The sequence below is a fragment of the Drosophila pseudoobscura genome, chromosome 2 (genome assembly GCF_009870125.1).
Source record: "Drosophila pseudoobscura strain MV-25-SWS-2005 chromosome 2, UCI_Dpse_MV25, whole genome shotgun sequence".
Lineage (NCBI taxonomy): Eukaryota > Metazoa > Arthropoda > Insecta > Diptera > Drosophilidae > Drosophila > Drosophila pseudoobscura.
Window position 1 is genome coordinate 18876282 of NC_046679.1, and position 14122 is coordinate 18890403.

The 14122-nt window shown below is 37.8% G+C and overlaps 2 protein-coding genes across 5 annotated transcripts in view; one reads left to right on the top strand and one right to left on the bottom strand.

Moving 5' to 3' along the window:
• Nucleotides 1-4127, top strand: part of FoxP (forkhead box P) — a 23134-nt gene extending 19007 nt beyond the window's left edge. Inside the window, exon 7 of the mRNA XM_033385718.1 lies at nt 3485-4127. Within this exon, the coding sequence (XP_033241609.1) occupies nt 3485-3553 (69 nt within the window). The 3' untranslated portion in view covers nt 3554-4127. The remainder of the gene's footprint in view (nt 1-3484) is intronic.
• On the bottom strand, nt 1014-14084 carry LOC13036301 (glutamyl aminopeptidase). 4 transcript variants are annotated; one of them, XM_033385712.1, is made up of 13 exons: nt 13883-14076; nt 12413-12486; nt 11475-11728; nt 11142-11418; nt 9872-9951; nt 9310-9490; nt 9097-9242; nt 8888-9038; nt 8140-8834; nt 6628-6811; nt 6371-6564; nt 6004-6318; nt 1014-1278 (listed from the first exon to the last, which is right to left on the bottom strand). In XM_033385712.1, exons 2-13 carry the CDS (start codon nt 12473-12475, stop codon nt 1029-1031), a joined length of 2790 nt encoding a protein of 929 aa, XP_033241603.1. In that variant the 5' UTR covers nt 12476-12486; nt 13883-14076; the 3' UTR covers nt 1014-1028. The 4 variants fall into 4 exon arrangements, with proteins under 4 accessions (XP_033241603.1, XP_033241604.1, XP_033241605.1 ...); XM_033385713.1 differs by lacking the exon at nt 13883-14076 and adding an exon at nt 12622-12810; XM_033385714.1 differs by lacking the exons at nt 1014-1278; nt 6004-6318 and having other exon boundaries at nt 6391-6580; nt 13883-14084.
• Between the last annotated feature and the right edge of the window lie 38 nt (nt 14085-14122).

Below are 14122 nucleotides of genomic sequence, written 5' to 3' on the forward strand. Positions count from 1 at the left end.
TATACCCTTCTTTTTATTGCGTTATGAAAATAGATAATTAATATTTTGATGACAAAACGGAAAACACCACAGTTTTACAAATCAATTGTTGAGCTATTTTCTCAGCAGCGTAGTTTGTATTTAGTATTAATTTAATAATTGTTCACCAATGTAAAGGTGTTTATTGTGGTGTGTTTTTAGGGAAGGAACTACTGGCGGAGGGGTGTCATACTGAGTGAGTATTGAGTATAAATGTAGAGTCGCGGCACTAGCTGCAATTACGAGAAAGGTATGTGAAAATTAGAAATGTAAAAGGAGGAGGTGGGAGGGTGTTTTCGTTGCTGCTGTAGGCCTTGAGGTCGGCTAGGCCGGCCGTTCGTCGCTGTCTTCCAGGATGCTTCTGGAGTCGTGCTATAGTGACAGAAATAAATTAAACTACTTTGTAGGGCCCCTCATATTTGGGAGCCAGTTTTGCGGCAAAGTGATGGGCGGGTGATGTTGGCTCCACCCACTTGGTAAAGGCCTCGAAGAACACCAGCAACATAGTATTGCCGTGCTTGGATCGTGGCAGGGGTCCGAAGAAGTCGGCGCAGACGAGTTCCAGTGGTTCTTGGGCATGGCGGGTGTGCATCTTCCCTCCTGGTTTAGTTTGACTCATCTTGTACCGCTGGCACTTGGTACACTGTCGGATATACCGGTCACCATAGACAAAAAAAAACTATAATTTAAAAGTTGTAAAACTCCAAATCTTTACGAAAAAGTCGGGTTGGTTCGAAGCGTAAATATGGAGTTGCATAGAATTGGTGCTAAGGTTGATTTTGGGCAACTAAAAGTTTGTCAAGAATCGTCTCTTTCTTACAAAAAATAGTAAAGTAAAACATGACTATAAAAATACCAATAAAATTAACTTAGGGGAAACATCGGGGCAAAATTTAATGGAAGTATGTTTTTATTGACTTTTAATTTTTTAACTTTGGTTTACTTGTTGTGTTAAATGCCCATATATTAAATCCTTAATTAATAAAATTACTATATATTTTTACATATATTTATTTTTTGCTGATAGTATTTGATAAGAAGGTTTCTAGCCACTTTTCAATCACTGGCAGATTTTGATCGCTCCATTGCGCTTCCTCTTTGATATTTCGAAGGGATTTTTCAATTATATGCTGAGCACTTCCGAATTGTCCCAAATGTTGATCATAGAAATCCTTAACCATATTATATCCCTTTTGAGTTGCAAACATTCCAGTCGCTGAGCTTATTAATTTATCCCACAGATTAGTTTTGGTTTGAAACCTTAAAAGAAATATTAATGACATGCTTTTGATTTATCATTTTTTCCAGAGTTTTGTATATGTGATCATATAGTGTAGTTTACATTAGTTGTTACTTAAATTCAAATGTCAAATTTCATATACAAACACTAATTCCAGAAAAGAATGTTAGAATTTGTACTTTAAGAAGGGGAGAATTGTATATATGGAACTATAATCCGAGCATAAGACCCATGCAAATACGAAAATACATGGCAACCTAAGTCATTCCAATATATATAGTGACATATCCATAACTCTCCACTTCACATACACATTATGTTGATGTCCAATTCACCCACCCCATCCACAAAAGTAACAGGACACCACCCAAGAATCAATAACTGATTCTTCCCACACTCCAGCTAGAGTCCACTAAACTAAATAAAAGTTCTAAACAACTTTTCCGAAAATTATGATATTTTATTAGGAAGAGAATACTTCATCCATTACAGAAATGAAACTGTAACATTAGGAGCTAGGTCGTACCCAATCATTCAGAGTGGAGAAGCTATAGAAGCCGGCAAGACCGCACAGAAGTGCAATGATCCATCTACAAAAGAAGAGAAGATCGCACATAAGTGTCTTGACCGATCTCCAGAGGGAGATCAATACTTCGCTTCCGCTCTAGACAGTGAATTAAGGGAATGTAATCAATTAAGATTAGATCATTTAAAGGACGAAGAAAGGGAGGCATTGAAAAGGGTCTTATATGAGTTTAAAGATGTGCAGTACAGAGAAGGTGACAATTTGACTTTCACAAGTACAATCAAGCACGAAATCAAAACTCAACATGAAGACGCGGTCTACAGACGACCATACAAAATGCCCAGATATATGATCAGGAGGTAAATCAGAAAATCAAAGACATGATCAGGCAGGGAATAATTCGAAAGTCAAATTATCCTTACTGCTCGCCCATATCTATGATTCCGAAAAAGATAGACGCTTCAGGAAAGCAAAAATACCGAATGGTAGTAGACTATAGAAATCTAAACGAAATAACAATTAAGGACAAGTTCCCAACTCCAAGAATGGATGAAATCCTAGACAAACTAGGTAAATGTAAGTATTTCACGACAATCGATTTAGCAAAAGGTTTCCATCAAATACCCATGGAACCTAGCTCAATCCCCAAAACTGCGTTCTCCACTAAGCATGGACATTACGAGTTCACTCGTATGCCTTTTGGGCTAACCACTGCCCCCGCTACCTTCCAAAGATGTATGAACAATCTGCTAGAAGAATTAATCTTCAAGGATTGCTTCGTATACATAGATGACATCATTATATTCTCCACTTCCTTAGAAGAACACCTGTTGTCACTAAGAAGAGTATTTGGAAAGTTTGGAGACGTCAATTTGAAATCACAAATGGATAAATGTGAATTCTTGAAAAAGGAAACTTAATTCCTAGGTCATGTAGTCACTATTGAAGGAATAATACCAAGTCCAGGCAAAATCTCTGTCATAATCCAATTTCCAATTCCGAAGACCACTATAAAAATAAAGTCTTTCATAGGCCTGTACGGATTCCTAACTGTATAATAATGATACGATCCAATTCAGATTCTGCAGTCTGTAAGATATAGTCATTGTCTACGCTTTTGCGTTTTCTGTTTTCTCGTATCTGGGAAATTGTGGATGCCACCTTTGCCCTTTCGCCCTTTGTGGTGGCGGAAGTGGTCGGGGCAAAGTTTTGAAACGGACGGACGGACGGACTGACAGACAGACATGGCTCAATCGACTGGGCTATTGATGCTGATCAAGAATATATATACCTTATGGGGTCGGAAACGCTTCGTTCTGGACGTTACACACATCCACACTTTTACCACTTTATCCACTTTTACCACAAATCGAATATAGCCCAATACTCATTTTGAGTATCGGGTGTAAGAACTACAAAGAGAGATGAGTGGTCTAAAAATAGCCAAACGAAATAAGAGAGGCCTGGTAAATATAGTAGGAACAGCAATAAATATATATTCGGAACACTGGATGAGGAAGGTAAAAACGATAAAGAAAAGTATATAGATAATCTCGAAATTCACAGTGTTCAAACGAATGAATTAAATCTGGTAATAGATGCCGTAAATAAAGGAATAGATATTATTAACAATTTAAACGACGAAAAATATAGGAATAAACAAATAGAAATTCTGATATTCAACTTACAACATTTCACAGAATAACGAAGATATAGAACTCGGAATGCAATTAACAATTGTTAAAACACGATTACCTGAAACATATTAATTCTGAGAAAATACTAAATATCATAAATTCTACATGGCTAAAAGAAGACACCTACGAGATCTTAATATCTTCCAACATTCCTAGAGATAGTACAAATGTCCCTATCTAAAAAAATTTCCCATATCCGGATGAGCTAAATAATATATTATCAGATATAACATATGACAGATGAAGACGTATTTATTACAGAAAATAACTGATGAAAAGAATCTTAAAGCAAAGATTAGATATATACTGATTTGGAAGAATATTTCCCTCAAATACTCAAATAATTAAGTTTTTGTGCTGATATAAGAGGAAAGCAGTCTGTATATTTTTGTTTATTTGTGACCTCCTCATTGCCATGGAGCAAGGGCTCGCCGATATAGCTCTAGTCCAGGAGCCCTGGATTGCGACATGCAACTCAGTGGCCAGACTAAAGTTCTCAAATCACAATTTGTTCTACTCAACATCAGAACCGTCGTACTCCAACGAAAGGGGATCCATGATTACCTTATGTCTCATTATAGCACGGGTGACCTGATGGTTGTTGGGTTTCGGGAAAGTGAGGAAAAGCGCCTTCTTTTAGCTTCCTGCTATATGGCTTATGACAGACCCGCACCACCCGACGAACTCAGGAGTCTGGTGACAGAAGCCGGCACCAAAAACCACCAACTCGTCATCGGGACGGACGCCAACGCCCACCACAATGTGTGGGGAAGCACCGATATCAATGACAGAGGTGAGTCACTCTTAGACTTTATACTAGCAACTAATCTATGTATAGCACACCTTCGTAAGTTCGACCTCATCCAACGTGCTAGACCTAACACTTGCAACGGGAAACAGTACTATGGTATCTAGCTGGAGAGTCCTTCTCAGATCATAAGTACATTCAGTTTAAGTGCGACTTCAAACATTCTTCGAAAGTTACAGTCTATAGAAACACCCGGAATACAAACTGGGAAAAGTTTAAAAAGACAGTTACCTCGAAGCTCGCGAGTCGGGACTCAGTGAAATCCGAGGAGGACATAGAGAAGTCTCTAGAGATCTATCCAACACGTTACTGGACGCCTATCACACATCGTGAAAACCCTCGAGAACGAAGAAGAGGTCCAAAGGAACAACCTCAAGGAATTCTTTAAGATCGCCAAACAAGCGAACGAAGGCATCGTCTATGAGGAATACAGACTCCTACTTAGGAGCTACAAGAAGGAAATACGCAAAGCACAACAGAACTCGTGGAGGACCTTCTGCTCCAACATCGGGAAAGTACCAGAAACCGTACGGCTATGGAAGCTGCTCTCTAAGCAGCCTACCATACAAAGCCAATTAAAGCTAGATGACGGACAGTGGACAGAGGGCCGTGATGAAGCCCTAACAGCACTAATGGAGGAGCATTTCCCTGGTTGCACCGAGATCGCTTATGTCTGGTCCCACTATTCAAGCCAAGCTATTTCACACACTCATCCGTTTTCGCACACTTTCGTTTAATCAGATCAACTCATTTGGAGGAATGATGCTCATTTTTGGTTACTTTGAGAAATTCATCAGTAGGACGAAGTCACCGGATCTCTCATCTGAGGACCTTCGCAAAGAATCGCACTTGCTATATGCATCTTTCAACGGGCCCACCTGTGTCCTGCGTACCTTGCTCTGTGGAAAGGGATATGCTTAGTGGCTTCCAGCAGAATCATGTCAATCATTTTACCCAAGCATCATTCATTGACATTCGCCATCATTACGCACTTGCATGGGAATCATCACCATGCTGGTCCGCAGTCGCTACTTGAGCGATTCGCTTACAGTTCTGGCCCATCGGCGGCATAAAAACTGTGGCTCGCGCCTTGCGAAAATGCGTCATCTGCTGCCGGTCGAGACATCGTCTTGTGGAATACATCATGGCTGACCTACCGAAGGATCGAGTACAGCATTCGTCAGCATTCAGCGTCACTGGAATTGACTACTGCGGTCCCTTCCACTATACGCACTTACATATGTAAAGTTCTTACTTCTTATAAACCACTGCTTCGACCCTTCTATCTATCTAGTCGGTCGTTCCTCTTCGAGGCAGTCGGTCAGCAGTCCTCTTCGTTGCCCAAAACGCCTAACACCTAAAATCGAAGTCCACGGCCACGGTCTCTAACAAAAACACACAGACAATATCGAACAATAAACTCCAAATTGTAACCTTAACAACAGAGCAATTTTTAATTTTAAATGTGGAGTCAGAGTTGCCGATTAGATTTCGTTTCACGGCTATCGCTTGGAACACCAGAATATGGTTATGGGGTACGGTATTCCCACAAAATTTTGAATTCAAATTTTTCTTAGACTCCGAATTGGTCAATATTTCTTCTTTATTTACATAGACATGCAGAAATAAAATTGCAGTCGATAATGAGTTTTTTGAACCAACTCAATTATATATGATATAGAATTATAGTTATGAGTTCATGCATATGACTTACCTTTGTCGAATAAAAGTCCAATTCTTAACAACAAATTTCAATAACGATGTATATCCAACAGATCCGCCAGTTAAAGTATTAAATATTAAAAGTATGTCGTTCTCGGTAAAATTCGAATTAGGACCTAATAGCGCCAAGTCTAGTAGATGATTAATCTTTTCATGCTCCGATGGACAGCCAACGAGCATTTTCAATAAAAAAGTTCGTTCACTTCGTAAACGGGACTTTGGGAACTGGCTTACATATTTCAATCCAAATTTCCATTCTTCCATCGACCCCCATTTAAAAACAGGACAAATATATTCCTTAGGAATCCTGAAATAAAGTATTTTAAAGCTATAGACGACAATTAAATAATTATACCAACCGATCAAAATCTGTATTTGACTCATTTATCCACATTCCAAATGATTGTTGTGCTTCTGCAATACATGGTGGATATCCTGCACGACACAGAAAAGTCTTTGCCAATTTCCGCATCTCTGTTTTGCAATGTTTTTCATTTTCACTCTCAGGCCCAAGCTCTTCATATAAAGGCGCTAAGAAGTATATAGTATATCGCTAAAAATATTGTGCACTATGTAATGTTTAGTTATGTATATAAATTTATTATTTACCACGTACCTCAAATTTTGTGTGAACTTCGGACATATCGATATATCGGCCGAAATGGTCTATAAAAGTAAAAACAGGACTCCAAACAATATGATTGCGCTCATACTTCATGAATAAAGTCATATTAAAAGCCGTAGCAAAACTTAAGTCGCCTGCATAAGCTAGATTCCAGGCATCGTGCAGTAATTTAGCCCTATAAAAGTATTTTTATATATTTTAGATTGGGAAGTTTGTGTGCAAAATATAAGTAATATAAGTAATATTTAGATGTTTGCCAAGATCAGAAAGTAACATATTAGTAGTCTAATTATTAGAAAAAGAAAAGAAACATGGTTGCACTGTGCGAACCGATGATAAAATCGTAGTACCTCATCACAGTATTCAAACAGAAAGCTACGAGCCCATTTCATCCTTTTATACAAGTAATATAAAAAAATTCCAAAAATTGTTTGGAGTCCATTAGAAGTAATATTAATTAACCACACAGAAGAAATGGATAAGTAAGAAACGAACTAAAATTGTTAAAAGAAGGTCAAAAGGAGTTAAAAGGACTTAAGTTCCATCATGTATCTGGACTTGCGGCCTTGATTATCGGAATCATAATAATAATAATATTAATAATCTATGCCATAAGAAGAATTAAAGTAGCACGAAGACTGCAAACGATAGCACTTCCCTACCCACTGTAATTGACTGTAAATTATTATCTGTTCTTGTAATTATAGCTATGTATAAAGAAAATGTACACCGAAAGGTTCATAAGAATCAAAATACAACACCATGCCACTTTCGGCCCCCTTGCAGAATGTTCAAACATAAACATATTCACACAACTGATTTCTAAAGAAATCACATAAAGTAGAAAGTTATGACTGCTCGGGTGTAACACAGATCTGCAAGTTGAGAAAGCACTCAACCGATGCAGTCCTAAAATAACATTAATGTAAGCATGCACTCAAATGAACACCCGCAGTAAAATGTATCCTTTGCGTAAGTCTAAGGATAATTATAGAAAACAAAACTGTACCTCATGCCTCATTGTCAAATCACATACAAGCTGAGATTGCTACTCAGCTCGCAAATGTCTAGATTTTTCTTTTAAGATCTTAACAACTAATCCATCGGAAAATGTATAGCACAGACTATTAACAGTGAGGAATTGACGTGCTAAAACCTGCGAATTTCTTGGGTACGGCAGGATTGAACTTCAATCGTCTTGATCGCTGGCAGCAGGCCAACTTTCCTCAGCAGACGTTCTGTTTCTGCTGGCGAGACCTGTGAGGAAGGCCTATCGGCATAGCAAAAGACATCTACACCGATCGTCATGGTAAGCATGGCACAATGGTTCATAGCATATTCATAGCATTAACGTAAACTTGATACCTATATCAGGGTAATTTAACTTTTTCTAACAATTTTCGTTTTGGTGAAAACAGCAAACATATGTGAAAACTGGAAAACCTTAGTAAATGAAAAACGGAGTCTGGCTGTATATATTATTTTTGAACATAAAGTACTTACCTGGTATATGTTGGTATTGCTGACCTGCCCTTTGCAGTTTGTAAGAAATTTGACAACATGTTCCAATTTTCTTCATCATAGTTGACTGGAAAAGGACCAACTTCTTCTTTATTTATGATAATAAATTGACTTTTGTCAGGAAGATTTGCTATATTTATTTCCTTAGTCCTATTCATCCACACCTTAGAGGTATAATTCGGCAAGTTAAGAGTGTCTTGACGACTAATTATAATTGGAATCCACCATAGCATTTTTTCCTTGTCGGGAACATCATGAGGCCTTTCCCTAAGATATACTTTTTGGTTTATTTTGGCAGTTCCTTTGTCATAATCTCTATTAACAGTTATAAGCGGTAAGCGATTTTGACTTATCCACGATTCCGCAATGTATGATATATTAAGGCCACTGTCAAGTGTTCCATCCTTAATTGCTTGATTGGATAGTGCAATCCAAATGTCGTCCCCGATGAAAGTTTTATATCTATGATTTAAAATAAATTTGCGTAGTCCATTTTGAAATGTGGACTTTCCCAATGTAAAGTTAAGCATTCGAATAACAAGTTCTGTCTTGAATGATTCGGTTTCTTGCTTCATTCCAGTAATCCGTGAATGAGGATATCTTTTGCTTAGTTCATAGTACAATGAGTACAGAATTGTCATAGGATATTTTCCGTTAAACTCCACACCGCCGTCTATCTACGGTCATTGATTTTTAATTAAAGTAAAGTACAGTAAATATGTTAACTCACCGTCATAGCGAATTCAGCAGCTAAAAAACTGGTCAGAGCTTTGTTCACATTGGCCTCACTCCACCATTCGGGAGTAATCCACGAGCCAATCCACTGATTTACAAGCTCGCGCGCTAGCACAAAATAGCCCTCCTTAAAAAGTTCAGTCTCTCTAAAATAACAAGACTAAATTTGTATCAAATTGATTTTTACAAAAACAAGGTAACAACCTTATGGTCAGTATGCCCCAAATTCCATTAGAGTTTATGGTTGGTAGATCGGGAATGGCAAGCACATCAATTTTAGGCAATGGAATTGTTAAATTAAAATAATCGTTGATAGTTTCATAGACCAAATATAATTTTTCGTGAACTTCCTAAGGATAAATAAAAAACACAATAATACTTGTAAGTTTTTGGTCTAATTGACTTAGAACAACTCACCTGTAATTCTGTGCTGAATTTGTTACTCCAAATATTTATAGTCGGCGACGATAGATTGTATGTTTCGTTCATAGGATTAATACTCCACCGGTTAAGCTTTGATACTACAAATCCAAATGTAAATGTAGACATTGGCGGTGTTTTATCAAAATAATCCAACATGTAGTGGCTTAAAACAGGGCTGTCAAATAATTTTTATTAAAGTCTTTATTATTATTTAAATATATTTTGAGTAAACGTTTAATTTTTGACTCAAGAGTGATGCTATAGGCATGATGAGCCATTTATTCTCACTACTTCACCACATGTGGTGAAGAACTATTGGTTGTGAAAACCTGAACCTTCCGTCAGTCTGAATTGCTGGCACAGGCCGCTGCTCGACAGACCGAAGTAATGATACAAGCATTGCAGGCAGGGTTTGACCAATTGTCGTCATCAGCGTCTGTTCGTCCATCGAGCTTATGTGAATCGGAGTTTCATAACTGTCAAAAACTACCGCCATTCCCCCGAGATGGGCTCAGTGTGCAGAACCTATTATGTAATAGAAGCTTGCCATACTTACTGTTGAATAGTTCGAAGCAACGGTGTATTGAAAACAGTTGTGAAATTTTTAGGTCTGGCGATTGATACTGTAAATGGAACCTGAATTCAAATTTAAATAAATTTTTGTATATGCATAAGATGTGTGTATAAAACTTTATGGGCCAAATTATCATATGCACAATTTTTAAATAAATCACATGCACATTGTAACGAACCTTCTTTTTGGCAGCTTGAGTTAGCTGGGCTCACTCCGCGGTTGGCGGGTCGAAGATCATGAATTAGGGAACATTCATTTAAAAAGGGCCTTTAAGTGCCGTTCGACCTCGGCAAACCGTTTTGGTACGGTAACCAGAGTAGGTTTCCGCAGAATAGGTGCTTTGGAAAAATTGGGCAAAAAGATCGGCCATTGCCTGATCATTATTTGCCGACGTATTACAAAATGATAGCGAAGATGGGTGGGTGGATATTCTACGATTACTGTTTACGAAGCAGTAAAACTGTTTAGGGTCCTAGGAAAATCGTATCCTGCGTCGAGATAGGTAGTTCTTATAGTATTGTGCATTAAGAACTGAAAAGTTTGACCGAGCTATTACAAAGCGAGAGTGAGTAGTAGGAGAACCAACTTGAAATTTTTCATAAAGCCTTGATTTTAAGTTTTTTAGACTGGATTGACTCTTTGATAAACCAAGAGGGTTTTTCATATCTAATCGGACAAGAAAGCGGGACACAAGAATCAAAAAATGTGCCAAGAGCATTGTAAAAAATGTTTGTGCCTTTTATGACTTCAGTGCACAAGTACATAGCGGACCAATCAAAATCCCTAATCAGGTTATTAAGCTTCGCAAACTCAGCTTTATGAAAGCATCAAACACGTTCAGGTAGTCTACTCGACCGATCCAATACAGTTCGTCCTGACGTCTGACGTTCGCGCCTGACCATTATTTTAGGCCCAAATTTGAGCTTGGGATTAAAAAAAAATAAAATAAAGAAGGCACAAGCTAATTGGCCTTGATAATGCTGTGAAATTAATGTTAATGCATCAATGAGCTATCTATTTTTTTTTTTTGCAATTAAGTTTCTTTGTCCTGTATGTCTTACTTTTAATTTCGTCGGAAATAATGTTTCCGTTTTGAAAATGGAGAAAAGTTGCGTTTTTTGAAAGTAAGTCATCAGAACATTTTTGCGAAAGTTAAAACCGGAACCTGCTTGAATATATTCAGCATGTATGTCAGAATACATTTTTTACTATCAAACTGCATTTTAATTAACAACTTTTCAAAAAATCTCACCTTTAATCCAGGCTCATCAAAGCAGGGAAACAAGCGTCGTGCATTGTTTGGTTTTAAATTGGTAGCCAAATATACTTCCTGGCTAAGAGTGGTAGAATTGGTATAATACCCTCTAAAAAGTCCATCTGCAGTTTCCCAAATATTTCCTTCGAATGGTATTTCAAGAACACATTCAGAGTCTTTTTGAACTATCTCTTTTAAGTGCAAAACATAGATCGTCTTTCGTGGGAGTCTTCCGCTTCGTAAAATAATTATATTCTCAAAAGTTGTCCCGTTTCTAAAAATTAAAATATAGTTTTGTGCACAAAAACATAAGTATTGTAAATTATTTACCCGATATCTCTTTTAATTTTTTGTAGTTTTATTTTATCATCTTTTAAAATCAAGTCAAAGTGAGCATGTAAAAAGATTTTTTTAAAATCGTTAATCCAACGCAATTTTATTTTAACGAGGCCGCAAAATGTTTGTTCTTCTATGTTGGGTTCAAGTTTTATTTCATAACTTAGTGGAATGATTTCCTTAGGTAAGCGGTCCTCTGATATCCCCTTGTAAAGGGCAGATAGATCAATATCTCTTTTAACAGTTGCCTAAAAAGAATATACAAATATTTTGTTGATTTTATTTACTGAAATTAAAATTATATTTATATAAGATGTTGTTTATTTAAAATCAAATCATTTCGAACTAAACAAAAAATAGGTGTCGAACTACTGAGCTTTTCAGCAGCGTATGTTTGTAATATATCTATGTATTAAAAGTCGATTGTTCGGCTTAATACTTTTTATTTTGGGGGATGGTTCATAATGCGATACAGAGCCCAAGACATAGCGAAACGTTCGAATTAGGTTTACAACGACAGCACGACAATTCTGTCTCGTTTGTCCCGATGTGGATTTTTTGATAATGTAATTTTTAAGCCACTCTTCAATCTGTTCATCGACGATACGCGTTCGCGTAAACGCCATTCTACGCGGACGCCAAAATATAGGCGACACATATAATTGTCTATTAGTTCGCATACTTATTTTTTGGCAGATTTACTTGCTGCGTTATTAATGTCAATCACGTCATTGTCCATTTCCGCACAAATTAGAAAAATAAATATTTATGTGGTGTCTGGAGCGCCAAACACCAAACGTGTTTTAGACAAAGAAGATATGATTCTTGATCAAATTACCAATTACCTAGTATTATTATATAATAGGTATGTAATAGATTTGGATCAAAGAACCCTTTTGAAGAGTAAAATGTAATGCAAATACAAATCTTACCTCTAGTTGAAATGCACAGAGTAGTAAAACCACACCTATGTGAACAAATTTGATGGTATGCATGGCTAAAGAGGCTAAAGTAAAACGGAAGAAAAGAAGTATTAAGTCATTATTGCTGTTATGATAAAGAGTGCTAGAAAGGCAGTTAGCGATGGATAAAGAGAATGAGTTAGTTTCAGCACATTCCGGACAGAAAAAGTTACGCCTACCTGTTAACCACACTGAGAAAAAGGGCGATAAATAAATTAATTAATTTTTTGGACGTTGAGATGCAAAGACTTCACAATCAAGTGGCCCATTCTACCCCAAGCCGAAGCCTCTTACGCGTTGGCGCTGACGAATCACGCGTGACGCGTATATCCGAACCGATCTTTTGCATGCAGAAAAAAAGATGTTAGACTAATATTTGAGTAATATTCGGCCGTCAGACATGGTAGTCGGGCGGATAGAAGAAAAGTCTCAGTGAAATTACTCTGGATTTGAGTTACACTGTCATATGCTTTGGGATGTATGGCCGAGCGGGTGCTTGGACTCTGGACTCTATGCGGACTCTGGATACCTCCCGACCTCCAGTTTTAACTAGACTTGCCTCGGGTGACTAACCCCTTCCAGCCTACTATGAGACCAACTATGCCAAAAATAAGAACACCACAAGGGGGCTCGGTACTTCTTCTAATGTACCGAAAGGATGAGACAAAAAAAGACAAAGAGGTCCCAAAAAGACGGGGAAGGAGACTGAGTACGTCTACCGTCTTCAGGCAGCAACCGCTGCGAGAATGAGCCTGAAAAACCAATCGGGCTTATCCAAGAAGGGTGACACCAGGGATGAACCGGTTATCGGGGTGGCAGGTAGCGTTCTGCACCACAGGGGGAAGTGAAATACACTTGTACCGGTTCGAATTAACGGGAGTGTGGATTCCAAATTTAATTGCTCTAGCTCTTATAGTCTCTGAGCACTAGGACTGACAGACGGACAGACAGACATGGCTCAATCCATTGGGCTATTGATGCTGATGAAGAATATATATACTTTATGGGGTCGCAAACGCTTCGTTCTGGACCTTGCATACATCCACTTTCACCACAAATCACCACTCATTTTGAGTATCGGTATAAATACAAAGTTCTCAGAGACTATAAAAGCTAGAGAAACTAAATTATGTATCCAGACTCCTGTAATATCACAATTAAGTTGCGCGCGGCCTCCTTACGCCCCCACACAGGTCGTAAAATCTTTGGCGGAGACTAGCCATACTGGCTGAGTATCGGAGATAGATGTAGAGTCTCGGCCGTAGCTGCTACTCACAATGTTCCCCCTCGCCGTAAAGATATCTTCCAAATGTGTATTTTCCCATTCCATTTTGCACTCCCTTGAACAAAGATGGTTAAATTAATCATACTTATCTGTTACCTATTTTACCTACCTAAACAATATGAACCCTAAAAACATGAGAAAAAGGCAGTACTTACACTCTTTATTCAGTACAAATTTCAATACACGGGAACACAGATATGGTCTGCACTATGCGAATGGAAGTACGTATATTAAATGTGGCTGTACTCTATGAATAGCAGGTTCCGGATAATTTGAAAGCATCAACATTACTAATTATATTTTATTACTGCATACATTATGGAAGATTTTGTGTGTATGATGTGTGCACACTAAACAACAATAGACAATTTTATTTCAATAAAGCCAGTTTAACT

Bases quoted from the DNA above. Each gene is read 5' to 3' on its own strand.
- LOC13036301 (XM_033385712.1), bottom strand. From the start codon at position 12,475: ATGCATACCATCAAATTTGTTCACATAGGTGTGGTTTTACTACTCTGT. The intron at 11,729-12,412 runs GTAAGATTTGTA...TATTCTTTTTAG, and splicing joins TCTGTGCATTTCAACTAGAG to GCAACTGTTAAAAGAGATAT. The intron at 9,039-9,096 runs GTTGTTACCTTG...TTGTTATTTTAG, and splicing joins TGGGGCATACTGACCATAAG to AGAGACTGAACTTTTTAAGG.